Source organism: Carlito syrichta, unplaced genomic scaffold, assembly GCF_000164805.1.
Source record: "Carlito syrichta isolate Samal-C Ts95f unplaced genomic scaffold, Tarsius_syrichta-2.0.1 Scaffold315108, whole genome shotgun sequence".
In the NCBI taxonomy this organism is placed as follows: domain Eukaryota; kingdom Metazoa; phylum Chordata; class Mammalia; order Primates; family Tarsiidae; genus Carlito; species Carlito syrichta.
This window is the reverse complement of record NW_007259204.1, coordinates 259,518-273,123: the sequence shown is the minus strand read 5'-3', so window position 1 is coordinate 273,123 and position 13,606 is coordinate 259,518. Positions and strand designations below refer to the sequence as shown.

Genomic DNA, 13,606 nt, shown 5'->3' with positions numbered 1-13,606 from the left:
GCTTGGCTGATTCTGCTTTCCATGCTTATTAGTCTGTTGTTCATTTTCATCACAGTATTCTTTACTGCTGTCATTTCTGACATCAGCTCCATCCTATTTTCCTCTTGTCTCTCCTCAATTTTTTTAATTCTCTCCATCAATGTCTTGATGTCTGGGTTTGTTGCATGTAACCAGTCATTCTGGGGACTCTTCATTGTTTGTGTTCCAGAATCTGTTTTCTCAGTGTCTGATTTCCCAGGGGACTGTATAAGACCTATATTCTTCTTTTGGTTTTTCTTCATTTGTGCGGTTTTTCCCCCTCCCTACTTTTTCCTTCCCTCCACGTCACCATCTTCTTTAATTCTGTTATTCAGGGGTAAAGGGATTGGTTTTACTTCTGTTTGTTCAATCTCCTATTCTTTATGTATGTCCTCTTACTTTGTTCAATTCTGAAGTTGCACTGTAGGTTGGAGGTGGTCCTTTTTGCAGTTTTGAGATTTACTTAAGGGGAGAGCTGTGATTCAAAATCTGTCTGCAGGTCCTGGTATTCGCTGACAGGTGTGTGGATAATGTGGAACCCACTTCCCACTGCCCTGGAATCTGTCCGTGCAGTGGGGCTGTAGGTTATTCCCTGAAATAAAATGTGGTTAGCAGAGGGGAGAGAATGGAGCAGATAGTGGGTTGAAGAGGGGAGTGGAGAGATAGAGGAGTAAGGGGGAAACAAACGAGTGTACCAACAAATAGAGAGAGAGGCCTATGCTGAAACAGATAAAAACAATAGACCACAGCTACAGACAAACCAACTCTCATACAAAAAAATAAAAAATAAAAATAAAACATATAGTGATGCTAACATACAAGCTAGCCAACCACCTTGTTAGTGTGCTGTTCCTCTATACAAAGATATAGTTTACAGAGAGAAGAAAAGAGAAGAAAAGGAAAAAAGGAAAAAGGGAACAATACAGTAGGAATAGAATTATGTCATTAAACTAATAGAATCAATTAAGCACACTCTGAGACATTTCGTTTAAGTCCAATGTCCTTTCAAGTCTGATTTCTAGTTTTCTTTTCAAGCTGGTAAATTAGTTTGCAGTTAGGGTCAGTTGCCCCTGGTCTGCTATGAAGGACAGTTCAGATTACCCTCGTTCAGCACTCTGGTCTATGTCTTTATCAAGCTTGTTTCTCCTGTTCGGTGTTGTTACCTTGAATCGCCAGCAGGTGGTGCTATCCCAGCTGCTCACCCCAGAGGGGGTGGGGCCGGACGGGAACAAGATGACTGCCTGCCTCTGAGCAGGCAACAGGAGCCTTACGCCGGGCGGGCAGGAGAGTCTCGGACTCAGGAGAGGTGGCAGCGATCACTTTTATTCTCTTAAGTGCACTATTAAGTTTTCCAGAGACTACATGCCATGCAATGACGTCATTTCTCTGATCTCAATAGTTTTTAAGAGTGCAAAGGGATTCTGAGATCAAAATGTTTGAGACTGATAACTAACACTTGATAAACCTTATAACAACTTTCTTTTAAAAGTCCAAGATTACCTAGCTAAAAAATATGCTGAAGCCAAATTTTATTTGAAAGTGCATGCTTTTTCCCTAACATTCTACCATAACAAACCACCTCATATTCCCACTCAACTATTGCAGTCATCTCAACTATCACTGCAATGGGGTAATTAGCTCAGCACAGTCTAATATGTGAAATATAATAGTTGTCTTTGTGTACAGTTTTTATGATGTGATGTAAGTATACACATTGTGAATTTCCACAAATGGGTAAGGTAAAAGATAAGTTCTACTTGTTTGATTTTTCTTAAGTAATATGATGCGTATGTAGCATTTAGTACCAATTATGATATCAGAAATAAGTTTCAAGCAGACGTGGTAGAGTAGTAAAAGCAGGAGTATGTTTACTCATTCATTGAACAAATTATCTGTCACCAGTCACCGTTCCAGTTCTGAGAATTCAATGGAAAAGAACACTTCATGTGCCTCACGTTGCTTTCAATTGATTATAAATAATAAGAACTGGAGAAACCAAAGAAAAAATAAAATTTTGTAATAAATAAAATACTCTAATGAATTATTAAACATTATTATGATCATTTAAGAAAATACTGCTGTTCCCTGCACTACAGCATTTTTCTCAAAGACCAGAAATCTTCATTAACTTTATAAGATACTACAAAAATATACAGTCTATATATAAAAAATTATATAGTACTTATGACACTGAGCATTGGTCACAGTCAGAATGTCTCTCCTCAGCACAATTTTTTTTGTTTCATCTGCTAACTCAGCTGCCATTAGTGAGTGTCTAACTCAGCTAATTCCTCTCACCACAGTGGATATCTTCAATGAGAGGCATTATGAAGAATTACCAGAGACTTGTAGGAGTTGTGACTGAAAATATTTTATAGGTCTGGCACAGTGGCTCAAGCCGGTAAACCCAGAACTTTGGGAGGCCAAGGCAAGAGGATTGCCTGGGCGCAGGGGTTCAAGGCCAGTCTGAGCAACATGGTGAGATCTCGTCTCTACAATAAATAAAAAAATTAGCCAGACATGGTGACGCATGCCTGTAGTTCCTAGTTCCAGCTACTTGGAAGACTGAGGCAGAAGGATTGCCTGAGCCCAGCAGGTTGAGGCTGTGGTGGCCGTGAGAGTGCCACTGCACTTCAACCTGAGTGACAGAGTGATACTCCAACTCAACAACAACAAAAAAAACTAAAGAAAATATTATATAAAATAATAGATTTTCTTTCCATTTTTTTTTTTTGATAGTTGGAAAGTTTCATTTAAGGATAGGTGATGGGTAAAGAGACTAGCTAGGAGAGCATCATAATAGTTGTATATTGATGTAATAATATTGGAAGTCATCATAGTAACAATCATATCTAACATTTGTTCAGCACACAATGTATGCCAGAAATTGTCTTTTTTTAAAAAGGGTTTATGGTCTTATTTATTTATTTTTTAAAGACCTGGAAAATAATGGATTTTCAAGATTAATGGTTAGTCACTACTTTCACTTTCAAATGGAAGAAAATACATTCAAAATGGGTGAAACCAAAATATTTATAAATTATAAAGCTGAGTGAAGAGAGGTGTAGAATTTCTTTCTCTTTGGTTTTACGACAAAGAAAAGATTATATTGATATGCTTGCAATATTTGCTAACATTTATTGAGTTGCAGTTCCTTGTCAGTCTCTAGCTTAAGAAAACTTGGACTCTGAACCTAGACTATCAGAGTTCAAATTCCAGTTCTGCCATTTAGGAGCTTTGAAACCTTAGATGCTTTTTTTCTGAAACTTACTCATGTGCAAAATGAGTATAATACAAATTGCTGTAAGGTTTAATTAGCAAATGAATAAATACCTTGACATAACTGTCATAAATGAGTAAATAAGTAAATGCAAATAGCAAAAAGAATAATATCTGGAACATAATAATCATATGTAAGGGTTAGCTATTTTCTCTCTACAACTTGCAAAGACCCTGCAGACAAACTGAAGTACTCAGAGAGATAATCGCCTGTTCTTCTAAATGCTTTAGGGATGATAAATCAGAAATTTTTACTCTGTTATATAACTTCAAAACTCCATATTCCTTTCACTACACATTACAGCCTCCTTGGAATAATTTAGAGGAAATTTCAGCATTGTTCTATTATTATGATTTTAAGATTTTGTTCTTCACTGATTGGTGAGACTATGCTCCAATTTCCTCATATATTTAAAAAGTATAATCGCATGAAAAATGTATTTACATTACACTTTTCACAAAGACATATTTATGGTTGAACTTTTAGAGTGATCATAATTTAAGATCCATTCAAGTCCTAAAAATGCAGAATTATTTGTAAAAAATGTAGATAATGTGGGTTTTTAGAACATTTTATCATATCAAACATATTTTTAAAAATATCTTGTACCTCATACTACATAAAATATATGTCTCATACTAAGAAAATAAGTAAATACATTCACCACCAAGATTCCAATACAGTCACCCCAGTTATTAGCTGTGTCACAAGTCCTTGTGCTGCACCACTAATTCCATCCAGGTGCTTTTGTTCTTCTTTATGGTTGTGTAATATTCCATTACGTATATGTACTACATTTTTTTTACCAAGTCCTCTTTTGCTGGGCAGCACATTTGGTTCCATGTTCTTGCTATTGTGAACAATGCTGTGATAAACATACATGTGCAGGTATCTTTTTTACAGAGTGATTTGAGTTCTTCCAGGTATATTCCCAGTAGGGAGATTGGGGGTCATATGGAAAGTTGATTTTTAGAACTTGGAAATAGCCACACTGATTTCCACAGAGGCTGTACTAGTTTACACTCCCGCCAACAGTGTAGAAGTTTTCCCTTTTTACCACATCCTCTCCAGCATCTGCTGTTTTTTGAGTTATTGATGATGGCCATTCTGACTGGAGTTAGGTGGTATCTCAGTGGTAGTTTTAATAAGCATCTCCTTGATGACTAGTAAGGCTAAATATTTTTTTATGTATCTGTTGGATGCTTGCATGTCTTCTTTTGAGAACTGTCTATTTTGCCCGCTTTGTAATGGGGCTGTTTGTTTTTTTCTTTTCAGCACATTTGAGTTACTTGTAGATCCTAGATGTTAGGCCTTTATCAGACATGGAGTTGGCAAATATTTTCTCCCAGTCTGTGGGTTGTCTCCCTGCTCTCTTGATGGTTTCTTTGGCTTTGCAGAAGGTTGTCAGTTTGATGAGGTCCCACTTGTCTATCTTATCTCTTATGGCCTGGGCACTTCGGATTTTGATCAGGAATTGGTAGCCAGTTCCAATTTCCATAAGGGTGTCTCCTGCATTTTTAAGGATCTTGTAGTTTGAGGTTTTACGTTTAGGTCTCTGATCCTTTTAAGAGTTCATTTTTGTGTATGAGGATAGGTAGGAGTGTCACAAGTCCTTGTGCTGCACCAGCAAGAGGCAAATCAGTTCATTTCAGTCTCTGCCTTTGAATGAGGATAAAAATAAAGTGGTATCTAACTCCTAGATGTTTGTTTTGCTTCTCAAGGGAATAGTTCAATAGACTATTCAAGGGAATAGTCCAATAGACTATTTGAAGGGAATAGTCCATTTACATTTGTAAAGTGCTGTATTGGATTCCTGTATTGTTGTTTCTAGGTGTGAAGAATGTTGCTGGTAATTTGATGGGTATTGCGTTAAATCTGTAGATTGCCTTAGGTAGAATGGACATCTTAACAATGTTGATTCTCCTCATCCAAGAGCATGGAATATTTTACCACTTGTTTGTGTCATCTTTGATTTCTTTGACCAGTGTTTTGTAGTTTTCATTGTAAAGGTCTTTCACATCTCTGGTTAGAAAGATATCAAGGTACTTCAGCTTTTTTATGGCTATTGTAAATGGACTTGTGCTTTTAATTTGGGTTTCTGTTTGTTTATTATTGGTGTATAGAAATGTGATTTTCTTTTGCACATTTATTTTATACCTGAGACTTTGCCAAAGTCCTTTATCAGTGCAAGATAAGATTCTCTTGAGTTTTTAAGGTATAGAATCATGTTGTCTACAAAGAAAGATAACTTGACTTCCTCTTTCCCTATTTGAATGCTGCTGATCACCTTCTCTTCTCTGATTGCTCTAGCTAGGACTTCCTAAACTATGTTGAACAGGAAGGGTGACAGTGGGCATCCTTGTCTTGTTCCAGTTTTACAGAAAATGGTTCCAATTTCTGTCTGTTTAGCAGTATGCTGGCTGTGGGTTTCTCATAGATGGCTCTTACTATTTTGAGGTATGTTCCATCTATGCCTAGATGTTCGAGGGTTTTTATCAGGAAGGGGTGCTGGATTTTATCAAAAGTTTTTTCTGCATCTAATGATATAATCATGCGGTTTTTGTTTTTATGTCTGTTGATGTATTTAATTATGTTTATAATCTTATGACTCTTGAACCAGTCTTGCATCCTGGGCAAGAAGCCTACTTGCTCATGGTGGATGATTTTTGAGATGTGTTGTGGAATCTGGTTTGCTAGGATCTTGTTGAGAATTTTAGCATCTGTGTTCATCAAGGATATTGGCCTGTAGTTCTGTTTCTTTGTTAGGTCATTGCCTGACTTGGGTACCAATGTGATGTTAGCTTCATAAAATAATTTGAGGAGAGTTCCATCTTTCTCAATTTCCTGGAATACTTACAATAAGATTAGTATCAGTTTCTCCTTGTATGTTTTGCAGAATTCTGCTGGAAAGTCATCTGGTCCAGGGCTTTTTTTCTAGGTAGTTTTCTTATGACATAGTCAATTTCCTGGATTGTTATTTGTCTATTTAGAGTCTCTATTTCTTCTTATTCCAACCTAGGGAGTATGTGTGATGTCAGAAAGTCCTCCATTTCCATTCGGTTTTCTAGTTTGTTTCCATACAAGTGTACATAGTAGTCCCTGATAATCTTTTTTATTTCTCTAGGGTCAGATGTGACTTTTATTTTTTGTGTTTCTGATTGTGTTCATTTGGGTTTTTTCTCCCTTTTTCTTGGTCACTCTAACTAGGGGACCATCAATCTTGTTCATCTTTTCAAAGAACCAGCTTTTTGTTTCACTCATTTTTTTTTTTTTTTTTTGTATTATCTATTTGTTTTCTATGTCCTGGATTTGGGCTTTTATGTTGGTGATCTGAATTCTTCTGTTGAAGTTAGGGTTTTGATGGTCTTGTTTTTCCAGCTTTCTTCATGTGCATTTGTAGAAATATGAATTCCCCTCTTATTACAGCTTTCAGGGCATCCCAGAGATTTTGGTAAGATATTTCTTAATTTACATTTGTGTCCAGGTATTTTTTGATCTCTGTTTTGAGGTCCATGTAGACCCAGGAGTTGCTTATCATCATGCTGTTTAATGTCCATGTCTTTGTGGGTTATGGGGGAAATTTGTTGGTATTGATATTTATTTTTACTCCACTGTGGTCTGAGAAGGAGCATGGCAAAATTTCAATCTTATGATATTTGTTTATGCTTGATTTATGGCCAAGGAAGTGGTTGATCTTAGAGTACGTACCATGCAGTAATGAGTAAAATGTATATTCTGTGGTCGTTGGAAGGAGTATTCTATAGGTATCAGTTAAATCCATTTGGTCAAGAGTCACATTGAGGTTCCGGTTCTCCCTGCTGATTTTTTGTCCTGATGATCTGCTTAGGGATGTGAGTGGGGTATTAAAGTCCCCAGCTATGATAGTGTTAGAGTTAATATCTTTTTTAAGTTTGCCTTGAAGCTGCTTTATGGTCTATGTTGCATGCATATATGTTTCGGATGAATAGTTCTTGTTGATGGATCTAACTTTTTATCATTATGTAGTGACCTTCTGTATCTTTTTCACTTTTTGATAGCTTAAAGGGTATTCTGTCTGAAATTAAGATTGCAACTCCTGTTTTCTTTTGAGTTTCACTCACCTGAAATTTTGCTTCCCATTCTCTTACTTTGATTCTGTGAGTGTCCTTTCTGGTGAGATGAGTCTCTTGGAGACATATATTGTTGCCTCATGATATTTTAACAATTTTGCTTTTCTATGTCTTTTCAGTGGTGCATTTAGTTCATTCACATCCAGGCTAATTATTGAAATGTGAGGGTTTATCCCTGTCATGAGTTTCTTATAGAGTTATGTTGTTCCTGTTTGTTTATTGTCTTTCTTTTGATTTTTGGGTTGACTCATGTATGTTTTCAATCCTTTTCCTATACTCTTATGAAGAATGTTGTCATTCTTTTTTCCTTTTCTTCTGTGTTTAATACTTTCTTAAGTGTTTCTTATAGAGGTAGTCTAGAGGCAGCATGGGATTGGATGTCTGGGAAAGATTTTCATTCTTCCTCACTAATGAAGCTTAGTTTAACTGGGTAGGTTATTCTTTGTTCAAATTGTTTATCTTTGAGAACTTTGAAGATTGGGCTCCATAGTCTCCTAGTCTGAAGTGTTTCTCTAGATAAATCTGCTGCTATTCTAATTGGTCTTCCCGGAAGGTAGTCTGAACTTTTTCTCTTGCTGCCTTTAGGATTTTTTCTTTATACCTACTTTGTTTAGGTGAATTATTATGTGTCTGGGAGTTGGTCTTCTCTTTTGTTGTCTTGCAGGGATTCTCTGAATCTCTTGTGTTTGAATTTTCACATCACTGATGAGATAAGGGAAGTTTTCTTGAATAATTTCATGGAATGTTTGATCCAGGGTGATCTCTGTCTCTCTTTCTGCCTCAGGAAGTCCAACTACTCTTAGGTTCAGCCTCTTGAAATAATTGCTCTTCTCTTAAAGGTTTCATTCTGTCTTTTTAAGCTTCTTTTCTATGTTTTTGACAATTTGGGTTAGATCTATATTTTGATCCTAAAGCTCTGAGATTCTTTCTTCTGTTTGGCTTAATCTGCTTTCCATGCTTATTCATTTATTATTTATTTCAATCACAGTATTCTTTAATGCTGTTACCTCATTTATCAACTCCTTCCTATTGTCCTCTTGTCTCTCCTCAATTCTTTTGTTTCTCTTTATTAATGTCTTGATGTCTGGGTTTGTAGTATGTGACCAGTCATTCTGGGGGCTCTTCATTGTTTATGTTTTGACTCTGTTTTCTCAGTGTCTGACCTCCCAGGAGTCTGTGTGAGACTTATTTTCTTCTTTTGGTTTTTCTTCATTTGTATAGATTTTCCACCCTACTTTTTCCTTTTCTTCCACCTTCTTCTTTAATTCTATTGTTCAGGATGGTAGGGTTGCCTTTACTTCAGTTTGCTCAACCTCCTATTCTTTCTTATGTGAATCCTTCAGCTTTGTTCAATTATGAAGCTGGACTGTGGGTTGGGAGTTATACTTTTTTGCAGTTCTGAGATTTAATTGAGGTGGGAGTTGTTATTCAAAATCTGTCTGCAAATCCTTGTATCCACCAAAAAGTATACGGGTTCCCTGGAACCCACTTCCCACTTCCTTGCATTCTATCCATGCAGTAGGGGTATTTCTTTGCTCCCTGAAAACAAAATTAGGTAAGAAAAAGGAAAACAGTGGAACAGGAAAGGAGAGGGGAAAGAGGAAGGTGGAGAGAGAGAGAAGTAAAGGGGAAAACAGACAAACATTCCAACTAACAAATGAAAAGAGCCACAAAGACAGAAAAGGGTAAAAAAACCAAAAACATACAATCTTACAAACACACAAGCCAACCAACCTCCCTATTGATGTACTATTCCCCTACACAAACAGGAAATCAAAGAAAAAGATATCAGTAAAATTACAGAAACAAAGTAAGTATGGAAATGTTATAAATAACCATAAGAAGAGAGAGAAAAGAGGAAATAAAAATGAATAAAACAAAGAATAATAATTAAAAAAATAAAAACAAGGAACCAGGTTCACTCTGAGATTGCTCCTGTAAATCCAACATCCTTTCAACTCTGATATAACCCTCATTGCAGGCTGGTAGGGTTGCTCACCATTAGGGTCAGATGCCTCAGGCCTGCTGTAGAAGGAGGGTGCAGCAGATCTGGACTCAGCTGGCTTGCTGTCAAGTCTGTCACTCAGATGTGGCCTGTCTGTGACTAGTTTAGCATGAGGGAGGGGTTTCTGTCTCTCCCAGTTTGGTGCAATTACCTTAGATCCCATGTTGGAGGCTGAATGGAGCTGGGTGGAGCTGGGTGGAACTGGGCAGAGCTGGGTGGAGCTGGGCAGAGCTGGCTGGGGCAATGCAGGTTTCTGCCTGGTCTCGGGGCTCCAGCTGATCCCCAGTTCTGCTGCAGCCAGGGCCGAGCCAGGAGAGGCTAAGTACAAGACAGCCAGGCACTGCAGGTCAGGTGGTGTGGGGTGGCATGGGGCTGCTTGGGGTGGGGCAGGGCAGTGCAACCTGCAAAGGAGCCCAGAGCTCCATGGGGCTGGAAGCCAGGGCTTTCCCGAATGGGGCAGTGGCAGTGGCAGTGTACACAGCAGCAGAGCAGTGCGTGGGACTGAGGGCCTCCAACCTGTGGACCAGTGCGATTGGAGGCAGCAGCGGCAGCGGCTGAGCAGTGTGTGGGACCAGGGCTTCCATCCCACAGGTTTGTGTGGCTGGCCAAGGGGTAGGCTGGCAGTAGTGGCAGCAGCAGCAGCCACCCAGAGTAAAGCAAGAGTCTTTATGGACACTTGCTTTCACAGAGACTCTCACAGTTCAACCTGTCCCATCGTCATCTTGCCAGAAATCGTGTTCAACTTTCATAGTTCTGCAAATAACAGGAAATTAAGAATACTTAGTAATGTCTAACAAATAACTTTCCAATATATTTAAACAAATTAAGGATACCAATCTCTTCTCACAGTCATTTTAGTATCGTTTTAGCCTAAATAACTTTTTAAACTATCAATATAGATTTTTTAGTATTGAACATAAGAAGCAGCTAAATTATTATCTACCTTGTGAAAAGTATTAAATGTACTGGTAAACGTGGTTGTACCCTGGACACAAAGTAAGAATTCAGTAAATAATCAGTGACTTACTTTGTTACACGTGGCTTGAGAGGAACACACAGCCAAATGTTACAAAACAGATTTTCTTAAAAAGTACATGTCAGTCTATTTGATTCTGAATCTCAATGCTATTTAACATACTTCTTAAAGTCAACTTGCAGCAAATAATTTTATTTTTGAAAGAAATCTTTTGCAATTACCAAATATCATAAAATGTTAAAATATATGACACCATATCTATCTTTGATCTACATGTGAAAAGATTTAGATATATCAATTTAAATATAGCTGGGGGCACAAGTTATGTAACACTATGCAACTGTGTGCCTTAACACATATGTAGGTTATCGATATCTTGTAAATATGATTTTTACAAAGTTAAAGCAGTTATCTGGGAAAGAATAGCCACAATTTAACCTATATACATACTGGCACATGCTTGCTAAGAAAGTTTATGAGCTTTGTGGCCCGTCCTTGGAATTCTTGGAGTTGCCTGGTCAGCCATACTTGCTATAGAAACTATTTTCCCTTACTAGACCATGACTTAGTAGACCCATTAGCAGTAATCCTGCAAATGACCCTAGAGACCCTCCAGGCTCAAAAACCTTGGAATGCATCGTGAATTTCCACTCTTTAGTTTTCCTTCCCATGACATTATCATTGACCTCTAGATTGCGTTAACTAGTCTTTGCTTTGCTCAACTGTTAATATGTAGGGAAACTTGCCAATGACACTCGCTTCATGCTAGCAGAAAAAGCTGCCTTTCTCAAGAATACTGGAAGAGAATCTAAAAATGTGTGTTTATGTGTGTATACATGTATGTATGTATATGTATATTATACTCGTGTGTTTATGTATATTAATTCTATGTCTTATTAGTTATATACCTTCAACTGTCACTTCTCTTTAAGCTTCAAACTTCTTGTCTCTCCAAAACAATATAAAAAATATTGAAAGTTGTAATGTCAAATATAAGGTATTAATGACATACTGAAAGACTGTTTGATAAAAATCTTTTTCTTTCCCCCAACAGTACCATTTTTTCTGTCCTGGTGAAGCAAAATTGCTAAGTATTAACACTACTATGAGAGTGGATGATGGACAAAAGTATACACTGTTCATCCGGTAAGATATACCTCTTTCTTTTGCACTTAATCTCATAAGTAACAAAGAATGCTCTTCTGGATATGGTCCTTGTCATTTTGCAATTGAGGTTATCCTGATTAGTATCCACATGTGTATATGTGAATTAAAGTTGGTCAAGCTTTTCCATACATCCTGAAAATTGCACTGAAGAAAGACTATTATAGGGGTGATACTATCAACAAACTTACACAAGCAGATTTACAAAGAAGCCATGAAAGTCTCATATTATTTTTCACTTACAGGAGTTATAAAAATAAAATAAACTGGTATTTTCTTTTAATAAAAAGTAAAATATGTTCACTGTAGGAAATTTGGAACATCCAGACAAACATAAAGAAGAAAATTAAAATGACCTATTATACCACAAACCAGATAGAATAATTAATGCTTCCAAAAGCTGTGTATGAAGGTGACACTATCCTCAAAGGCTTATTCAACATCAGATAGAAATCATTTTGCCAATGTGATAAGTGAAACTGATACTGACCCTTAATTTTTCTTCTGTGAATTTTTAGTAAAGTTTACTTTTTTATATACATAGATTCATTACCGTTTTATTCCATTTTTCCTCTCTCTACCTTTTTTACTTCTGTAAGTGGTGTTTTAAAACAGGTGCCACAGTCATAAGCCAGTGTCTAGACTAAAATTATTATATTTTGGCAAGAGAGTATTTAGTAAAAATAAGTATATATTTAAATACAATAAAAAGAAAGTAAAGAGGCTTAAAAAGACTGAGAAAGATGTTAAATGAGAGGTTTTCAGGAAGTTCTACCTTCATTAGACCAGAACTACCCAAATTGTATGGTCTAGAATACAGATTCTTTTTTTTCTTTTCTTTTTTTTGAAGCAGGATTTATTGCGAGGATGCAGAAGAGCTCCCACAGTGGGAAGGGACTCGAAGGTGTTGTCCTAGAATACAGATTATTACAGATCAGTGACCAAAAAAAAATGTATTATCAAATACATTGGAAAACCCTACATTATATCTACCTCCCCTGAGTACTCAAAATGCACTTTAAGTGTGTTAAGCTTTCTGAGATGCTATTTAATAAAGTCTCACTTTCTTTGCTTAACTTGTGATGTGGACACAGAACATTTTAATGTCTCTCTTTAGCCTTTTAACCTCCTACTTAACTAATGTGCAGTGCACCTTGGGAAACATCATCCTAGCCAAGGTACCAATTTCCCTGGCCGGGGACTGCCGTCATCTAGATGGAGGAGGTGCATGAGCATTGGGCAGCCATAAGAACCAGCCCCTGAAAAACATACTTGGGCTCTTCAGCAAAGAAAAAAGACAGATAAGCATCATGGGTGAGATGGGGCAGGACACCGGGAGAAGCTGTTCTGGCCTTAGAAATATTGGAAATGAGTTGAAAAATAAATAAATAAGCAATAGTTAGAATTACAGCTTATTAAACACCAATTATACGTCAAGAACTAATTTTATATCATATATGGATTTATTTCTAAGAGCAATTCTAACTATTACCTACATTTTTAAAGATGCAGAATTGGCAGATAGAGTAAGTACAGAAAGTGACATAGCTAGAAAATGGAACAATTCCAAGGCTGCTCTCACTCCAAAACTTATGAGTAAGTTTTAAGTAACGGGTCCTGTGAACTGTGCTAGAGAAATATAATATGATTTGAATTTGTATTTTCTCTCACCCTAAAAGAGCTGCCGCATGTTCAAGATAAGATAAAGATAAGAATTATAGGTGACTTGTCCAGTGAAAATAGCAGCAGAAGCAAGAGTAATGTTAATTAGGACACACTGAACCATTACCAGGTATCAGATGCTTTACAAACACATAACTACATGAAATCATCATAAAAGTCGGAATGCCTATTTTACTGGTTTGCAGGGCTGCCATAACAAAACGTCGCAGACAGAGTGGCTCAAACAACAGAAGTGAATTTTTTCCCAATTCTGCAGGCTAGAAGTCTGAGATTAAAGTGACAGAAGGGCTAGTTTTTTTTATCTCTTTCTTTCTCTCTCTCTCTCTCTCTCTCTGGCTCTCTCTCTCTCTCTCTCTCTCTCTCTCTCTCTC

The 13,606-nt window shown here is 37.0% G+C and overlaps 1 protein-coding gene across 1 annotated transcript in view; it reads left to right on the top strand.

Annotated features, from left to right (window-relative positions):
• Positions 1-13,606, top strand: part of LOC103274897 (protein eyes shut homolog) — an 872,098-nt gene that overhangs the window by 675,994 nt on the left and 182,498 nt on the right. The window contains 1 exon segment of the mRNA XM_021706071.1: positions 11,443-11,534. Within this exon segment, the coding sequence (XP_021561746.1) occupies positions 11,443-11,534 (92 nt within the window).